The sequence below is a fragment of the Alosa pseudoharengus genome, unplaced genomic scaffold (assembly GCF_046254945.1).
Source record: "Alosa pseudoharengus isolate Yale_2024_CS ecotype anadromous, Long Island Sound unplaced genomic scaffold, YU_APseudo_1.1 YU_APseudo_1.1_scf_8, whole genome shotgun sequence".
In the NCBI taxonomy this organism is placed as follows: domain Eukaryota; kingdom Metazoa; phylum Chordata; class Actinopteri; order Clupeiformes; family Clupeidae; genus Alosa; species Alosa pseudoharengus.
Window position 1 is genome coordinate 24,825,605 of NW_027468870.1, and position 8,656 is coordinate 24,834,260.

Consider the following 8,656-nt stretch of genomic DNA (forward strand, 5'->3'; position numbering starts at 1 on the left):
GTATTTTTCTTTGATACGATTGGTTGGTGTGAAAATCTAGCCCAAACGTCATGCAGGTCTTCTGAAGTTCTCAAAAAGTTATTTGACTCACTATAGTGATTTTTTGTTTTTGTATACAGATTAGTAATATCATTAAATTTCATAAGGTTATAACACAATACAGGGACATGGTTCGTTTTAGACCAATGGGTCGATTTAAGGGTAGCCTACATAATGTATGACACTTTTAGTCCGCACAGCAGTGTATTTTGCGCCGCAAGTGTTATTTTGCTTCAATTAATGCTAGGATGCATATGCAGGCATACAATTTCCCAACTTTGCGAAAATTTGATAAGAGGGGCGGTGACAACTGGGACTTCCTATCTAGAAAACATACAGGACTGGATGAAGGTAACCTATAATTAAATCGAAAGTAAAATAAAACTGAATTTTGTCACACGGAATTTGGGCTACGTTGCGATTCATCTCCATCGAACATTTAGCATGACCTCCGATGCACAAATCCACAACGACAAAATATCGAAACATATCACCAAACAAAATCAAAAGGATTGTGAAACAAAATGGAATGTTTTTCTGCTGACTTTGAGCTTCATTCTTGGCGCGGAGACATTCATTTCTGCGCGTCTATTGCATGGTCTTTTCGAGGACATTTTAAAGGTAGGCTCATTAATGGCTAAGTGACTTTGTTAAGCCCAGGGATATACTTTTTATCACTCTGCTCAGCCGTTGGTCCACTTCGGAACCCAAAATGCTTCAATTGGTAAGTTGAATGGCACAATAATAGCTTAACATTATCTCTTTCTTCTATTTACAGGCCCAAGATGAAGTTAAATATGGGGAGTATCCTGTTGAATGTCTGTACAAATTTCTAGATATAAACATTCAAACCTATCATCAAATAGACTTGGAAACCTGTGATTTACTCATTCACGAGTTCGGCCATGGAGCCCAAAGGGTAAGCTTGCTTCATTGCTTCACTGTACTATTTTGCAGTCTAGCATACAGTAATGGCTATTTCCCTTTTTGATAATCTTTGATTTCATGTTTTTAGCGGCTGCAGTGGGACATAAAAAATGTCATCTTTGAATCTATGGATGGTGAGTGCTAATTTAACATATGAACATGTAGGCTAGGTCTATGATACAAACCTTATTGAATAATCCAATTTGTTCTTCAATGTCAGAATGCAATATAAGCCAGAAGTATCTACCTGCTATTCATGTTGGAGCGGAGACTGAACTTCGCCAGCTTAATCATCTACCAGGTACAACATTTTACCTGGTTAAAGGAGATAGGCCTATAACGTTATCAGATTTTAGGTTAGAGGTCAGAGGTTATGAGATTAACACTGCATCTAGATATTTTTTAAAGGCTGTAAACCAAAGCTTGCAAATGGATCTCCAAATCTGAAGTCTTAAAGAGGAGGCTATTAGGATTACAGTATGCCTAAAGACTGAAATAATGTATATTCAAGCTTACCATGCTGTTGCTACAGTTGCAGCTGAGAGGGAGCACTCATTTATTGAAATTATTAGATGAGAGTTTCTCCTGACCTAAGCCTTTACAGGGTGCCCTCCGCTTTTATTAGGTTTATCGACTAGAGATACCATTGTGTTTTATAACAGGTGATGGAGCAAATGAGAGGACTTCAACACATCGCCTCCGGTGGAACAATATTGAGGATCAGGTCACTGAAGATGGCTTAATGCGTGTCAGCCCTGACGGTGAAATTATAGTGCCACAAGATGGACTTTACTTTGTTTACTCGCAGGTTTATTTCCAGATGATTCCATCACAACCACCTGGAGGGAACTTTTTTCAAACAATATACAAGAGGACAACCACTCACTCACAGCCCATTCCTCTTGCAAAAGCAAGGGAGGTGCCATGCTTAGATCCGACCTTTAACACCCAACTCTTCTCTAGCCACCAGGGGGCACTGTTCCAACTGCATAAGGAAGACAAACTCTTCCTCTCTGTTTGGGATATGAATGCTGTTCGCTTTCTGCCAGACTCCACATATTTTGGTGCATTTATGGTCAAATGAGTTTCATATCTATATGTATTATGATCAAATTATTTCTCTATAATTAAGCCTCAGGGAATATTCTACATTTGTTAACAAAGTCATATCATTTCTTAAGAGGTATTGTATGTTGCTGTTATTTATCTATAAGACATAGGCCTACAGTAAATACACAATTCATACCCCTGGCAAATTTTGATTTAATGTTGATTTTGTTTGTTCTGACTGAAAATCACACTGCCACATGCCAAAAGGTTGTAAGATAATGTAGTAGAAACATGGAATAAAAAAAAGTGTTTTAATCTTTTTTAACATATTTATGTAAAATGGCATGTCAAAATGATTCATACCATTTTTAAATAATCAATGGAAACATCTTTATTTGCCTTCACTTGTGCTCACTTTTTTGACGGATTGAGGTCTGGACTCCAGCTGGGCCACTCTAAAAGGTTCATTGATTACCTAAAAAGGATACAATTTTTTTCATAAAAATGTTTATCAATCATTGTCAAACATTAAATCAATATTTGCCAGGTGTATGAATTATTTTGCTCTTAACTGTATTTTGGAAGTGAATATTGTTTAATAAAGTTTTGATATCAATGAAATAAGGAAAAGAGTCATACACAGAGCAATTGTTATCCAATTTTCCACATTCTCTATTGGCTGCCTGGACTGCCTGAGAGTGCATTTGAATTCTCTGGCAGGTTTTACTCCCATTGCCCTTGATTTCCAAAATGACCAAATGGGTTTGATGTCAGCTACCATGCCATGTTAAAAAATATTTTGGTGTGGTGTCCTTAAGGAAAAGAGCAAGGATAAGATAAAAAAAAAAAAAAATACTCAAGTAAACAAGTTTTTGTTTTTGGAGCTGATGTGTCTCACTGTTCCTCTTTTGCAAAATTTTGATTCAGATTTAATATCAATGTGTCAAAGTGACAAATCAAAGAAAAAACCTGCAGAAATGAATGACAAATTAAAATAAAAGTAGATATTTATACAACATCTGCACTTGGTATCTGAGAAATAGAAAAAAAGATCAGAAAATGTGACCATATTGTTATAAGAAATATATATATATTTCGGTTAAAGATATATATAAAAAAAAAAAGAAATGTGCTAGATATACCAGACAAACCTGTTGGCGAATTTGCTCTGCAGGTCAGTCTGGAAAGGATCCCATGGACACGCATATCCAAATGACCGAAAACGCAGGATCCAATCACAATTGCTTGCATTCAACACAACCAATGGCTAGTTAGATAATGTGTGAGCTTCGTCATGCCCCATGCTTACCCCATCTTTAACCGAAATATTGAAGTGCATGTCAACGCAAGATGAGCCAAAGCTAGATGCTGATCTGTTGGGGAATGGCTGTATTATGGGAATACCAGAAGCTCAGTTTTGGTGAGATTGATCTGAAGGTGTCGTTTGTTCATCCAGACTGAAATATCCCAGAGGCATGCAGAAATTGTAATCATCAGGTGGGTAAGTCAGGTAAAGGGTAAAGTTGAGTATCATCCACATAACAGTAATAGGAAAATTCATGGGAGCAAATCATCTCACCAAGGATGTGGTGTTATAGGCAACTGATATTTGGCTGTGAGGCACACCTACAGTGAGGTCAAGACTTTGATACCTGTCATTGCCAAGGCACACTGAATGAATTTCCTTGAGATAGGATGCAAAGAGCCTTCCCATATTTTTTTTTTAACCTCAGATAACTTAGGGACCGTTCGTTATTTATAAACGGGGTCACCGGAGGAAAATAGGGGAGGGTCATGTCTTTTTATTCTTTGTTGAGGGGAGGGTCACCTAACTTTTTTGAGGGGGGGTCACCCATCTTTTGTATTAATGAAAACAGCAAAAAATCAAAGTGGCTTGTTTGATTGTTGATTTCTGTCGCCATGTAACGTTCTCTTTCGTTCCATAGCTCTGTCAACATTGAACAATGAAAATAAGGGAGATTTCCCGGGTTTCTCACGCAAAATACGGAAAATGTCAACATCCGTCCCCATTAACGTTGGAAGGGTTGGAGCAACAGAGTAGCCTACTTTATTCACGCCTAACAGCCTATATCCATTTGGTCAACTTCATCCAGCCCTAAAAAAGCTAAATTTAACTTTGGTTTACTTGTAGTTTACCGTGTAGCCTAGCCTAACAAACAGTGTGCATGCTTATAAAGCATACTTGTGCTTCATTCATCCACACATCCAGCTCCTAACGTTTTGACAAGCATTTCTACCAATTGACCTTGTTCCTGCCCATCTCTAGCTTTGCTGTTTCCATCCTTTCTGTTTTTGTTGTTTGCAAAAAAATATGTAGTAGGCCCTATTTATTAGTAACCAGCAACAAGTGCAATTTGTTAATCGCTGTCATTCTCTCTCCTGCCAACAAAAATGTGTTACGTTCCAAGTAGAAGTGCGTAATTCTGCTTCATAAAGTTGAACAAATACATTGGTCATATAAAAAGCCAGTTTATGGTCTACAGTGTAGAGTTGGTAAGTTATGGAAGGCCAACTTGGAGTGAATATACAGGGGGATTTCTTTGTCTCTTAGCCTGGCAGGTGCGCACGTAGACATAGCCTACGGCCGAACACTGCAAGCGCCAATGAATCGTGCTCTCACAACAACCACGTCGTTAACTTAAATAGGCCTAGGTTAACATCACTCTGAGTTCGCATTCAAGCAAGCAAAACGATGATTTGAATACATCTGTTTCTCTAGAAGGGCAAGGGGTAACAACAGGACAACACAGAGACAGGCCAGAATGCAGGACTAATGTTATGAGAGTATTACAGTAATATGGGATATTCTACGGGAAAATATTAAAACGGCAAGACAGCGGGGAAAAGTTAAAATGATAGGCCTAAACCCGGAAAAAGTTGGCATGTTAGGTATTTTTCGGTCCCTGTGATTATTTGTGAAATTGTGCAAACGGCCTTTTCAAGTCATTTGAGAAGGAAGGAGTGTAGCAAGCTCCCAAATTGACGCTCGTCTGAGAAATTGAGTTTTGGATAATGTTCAGCTTCGGCAGCTTTACAATGACTGAGGAAGCCTAGAGACGAGTCAATAGCAACAAGTTCATGTGTTGAATTTGTTATTACCCAGTGTGCTTTTTTGAATGGTCTCAATGTTTTATTGTTTTATTTCATGTGAATACTTACTAGAGTAACTAATTTTTAAGTAGGCTAATGCAGTTGCAGGAAGTGTGCATTTAGTTTCCATGCTTATTGTGTTTCCACAACAAGTGAATCTTGGTGAAGTGTGATGTGTAAGATCAGAAAGCAGAGGGTGAGTTTAGAACGATAGCTTAAGTCGATGTGTTTTCGTAGTGCTTTACAGCGTGGGTGGAAGGTATCGACAGTTGGCCGGGGAGGGTCATGTCTTTTTTGAAAAGACTGCAGGAGGGTCGTTGAAAAATTTCTTGCAGGCAGGGGAGGGTCATGCAACTTTTGATTGAAGCACTCAAAATCCCTCCGGTGACCCCGTTTATAAATAACGAACGGTCCCTTAGAGGAGAATGAAACTTGAGTAAGCTACTTGAAAAACACTACAGGAACTCATGACAAGAAGGGAGACTATTTTTCTTAGGTGTAGGCTAACCATTGATTGTTTGAAAGAAAAAGGAACTTCTCCGGAACTCAGTAAGGGATAACGGCCGCCGAGGCTATCTCGCCGAGCTGCAAGAGCTCTCCAGCATCTCCGATCCACCCGAACGCGCTTGTGTCTGTCCCTGACAGGATGAACAATGCTTGGAGATCCCGCATGTGGAGAAGGCCGAGGGGAACCGCATGCGAAGCCGCCGCCATTAGCCCCAGAAGGTGCTGACATTGGCACACGGTGACCATAGCGTCTCGGCGAAAAACGCTGATGCAGTGCTGAAGGCCTGCCCGACGTGCCTGAGACAATGACACTGTCATGCCCATCACATCGATTTCCATTCCCAGGTAGGGGATTGCCTGCGCGGGCGTGAGTTGGCTCTTTGGCCAATTCACCTGGAAACCTAGCCGCTCGAGATGGCCTAGCGTCTCGGCTACATGCTGTTCCAGAAGGGCCCTGGAGTCTGCCAGTAAGACCCAGTCGTCAAGATAGTTCAGTATGCGAATACCTCGCCTCCTGAGAGGGGCCAACGCTTCCTGAACAACCTTGGTGAAGGTGCGGGGCACTAGAGCCAGCCCAAAACATAAAACCGAAAACTCCCACACCTCGTCCTCGAATGCAAAGCACAGGTGTTTTCTGTGCCGAGGATGAATCGGAACATGAAAATATGCATCTTTCAAGTCTATCGTGACCATCCAATCCCCCTGCTGCACGCTCTGAACAATGCGCTGCAACGTCAGCATCTTGAATGGAATATTTGATGTATTGAAGTATGCGTTTAGTGGCCGGAGGTTCAGAATGGGCCGAAGGCTGCCATCCTTCTTGGGAACCAAAAAATACTGACTGTACACCCCCTCCATCCACTGGCCCCGTGGCACCAGGCGTATGGCCTGCTTAGCCGCCAGCTCCCGGATCTCCCTGAGGAGTGCCAGGGTGCGTATGGGCGAGACCCTTGTCCGCCTGATACCCGTGAAGACGGGAGGAGCATGGGCAAACTGTAGCTGGTACCCGTGCTCCAGCGTATGGAGAACCCATTGGGAGTTTGTGCACTTCCGCCACTCCGCAATGTGGTTCGCCAGACACGGCGGCCGCGAGTTTAACCCAGGCCGACCCAACTCCAGGTCCGGAGCCATCAAGCCTGGGGGCAAAGATACGCTGCCAGCGTCTCCTCCACCTCAGGGAGGTGAGCCAGCCCCTGGTCCTCCGCCCCATCCAGGGCAGAGAAAGGGCCGAAGCCCTGCACCGTCCGGGGACCGGGCTGAATATGGCTTTCCCCAAGATTTCTGAACCTCCGCCAGGAAGTCAGGGACGGCTGGGAGGGGGCGGGACCTGGCCGGTGCTCATAGAAAGAGCCGTCCATTAAGGAGCCCTGGCGCTCTGGCTGCACCGGCCACTGAATGCCGAGCAACTTAGTGGCGTGCTCTCGGGAGAGGGGTGCAGACTGGGGGGCCCTGCTGCTCCAGTGAGCAGTTCTCTGAGGTGACGAGGGACACTTTGTCATCGTCATCGGACTCATGAGAGCTGTCTGCGGAGGTCTCAGCAAAAAAGCCGGCGGGGGACCCTGCAGTGCGGGCAGGATTCGGGGACCGCCAACGCTGCCCGGGCATGGTCGACACCCAGACTGCTTATGCAGACCGGGTGTGGGTCCAGAGCCCGCAGCTCGGACTACACCTCCGCATCTGGGCGGTCACCGACTCAGACATGCTTTTTAGATTTTTTTTTTTTTTTTTAACCTCGAAATGAAAGAACAAACAAGACAGAAAAGCGAGAAAAATAGAGAGAGGTATAGAAAGAAAGAGAGTCGGCGGCAGTCATCTTCCTCCCCTGCAAGGCTGAAGCCGATGACACCCGTCTCTCCTGCTCTGTCTACTTCTCCCGATATCTTTGCCTTTTGCCTTTCCTCTTGCTCGCAAGACCGTGTTTTGTTTCTCTTGTGGGAAACTTCAAGTGACGTCGCTGAAGAACCAAAAAGAGTGATTGTCGTTGGCTGCGGCGGCTTATTATAGCCGAGCCGTTTTTCGCATAGATAGAATGGCTAGATGTCTCATGGCGGAGTCTCCAACAGCATCACCGGCAGCCATCTTGCCACAGACAAGCTATCTGGTGGGCTCTATGGTACCTGATGGCTCTTCTTCTACTAAAGGCAGAACAATGCCCCCAGGATATAACAATGACACCTTCAGGTCACTACCTGTCATTATTACAGTGCACCATTGAAACACAATGTTGAGTTAGCGAGCTGACTGTGGCAAGAATGCCGCGAGGTGCGGACGTCGAGCTCCATTGGCAAGCAGCGCGGACGAGACATCTAGCCATTCTATATATATCTTAAGGTTACTCACGTAACCCCGGTTCTCTGATAGCATGAGTGAGGTATCTCACTATGGGACACGCCCCCTCGCGAGTTCCCCAGAAGCCATTATTTCATTACGCCAGCCACCATTGGCTGGACGACTGACGTATGCGACGTGGAGGAGGTACTTCCTCCTCCTTTATATTCTACGGCGCAACGTCATTGCTTCAGTCTAGCTAACCAACCTCTTCTCGCCACCGGCAAGGAGGGTGGTCTGGTGAGATACCTCACTCATGCTATCAGAGAACCGGGGTTACGTGAGTAACCTTAAGTTCTCTTTCAAGCATTCATTCGGTATCTCACTATATGATATCGTGACTCCCGGATTGCCAGACAAGCTTGCGATCCCCAACAACATCAGTGCGCCCCCGGCGTCCCAGTGCCTAACACTGAATGCGCCAAAGTCGGGGCAGTGACATCAAGTCTGTAAAACCTGACAAACGTTGTCGGGTTTGCCCAACACGCTGCCAAGCATACATCCTCTATGGGGAAACCCTGAAATAAAGCCCATGATGTCGACATCCCTCGAGTGGAATGGGCTCGTAAACCGACTGGGGGTTGTAACCCCTTAGTCGTATAGGCCAGGGCAATAGCCGCCACAATCCATTGTGATAGACGCTGCTTAGTGAGCGGTCTACCCAGATGTGACTTTGCACAAGACACAAACAGCT

General features: G+C 44.1%; 1 protein-coding gene across 1 annotated transcript; it reads left to right on the forward strand.

Moving 5' to 3' along the window:
- The first annotated feature begins 121 nt into the window (after nucleotides 1-121).
- tnfsf10l4 (tumor necrosis factor (ligand) superfamily, member 10 like 4) lies at nucleotides 122-2,646 on the forward strand. The gene is made up of 5 exons (XM_076273618.1): nucleotides 122-660; nucleotides 818-958; nucleotides 1,055-1,100; nucleotides 1,187-1,267; nucleotides 1,629-2,646. The coding sequence occupies exons 1-5, from the start codon at nucleotides 484-486 to the stop codon at nucleotides 2,048-2,050; spliced, it is 867 nt and encodes a 288-aa protein (XP_076129733.1). The 5' UTR covers nucleotides 122-483; the 3' UTR covers nucleotides 2,051-2,646.
- The last annotated feature ends 6,010 nt before the right edge of the window (nucleotides 2,647-8,656 follow it).

Excerpts from the sequence above, each read along its gene's own strand:
- tnfsf10l4 (XM_076273618.1), top strand. The coding sequence starts at position 484 with ATGACCTCCGATGCACAAATCCACAACGACAAAATATCGAAACATATC. Across the intron at positions 1,101-1,186 it reads CATCTTTGAATCTATGGATG|AATGCAATATAAGCCAGAAG; the intron begins GTGAGTGCTAAT and ends CTTCAATGTCAG. Across the intron at positions 1,268-1,628 it reads CCAGCTTAATCATCTACCAG|GTGATGGAGCAAATGAGAGG; the intron begins GTACAACATTTT and ends GTTTTATAACAG.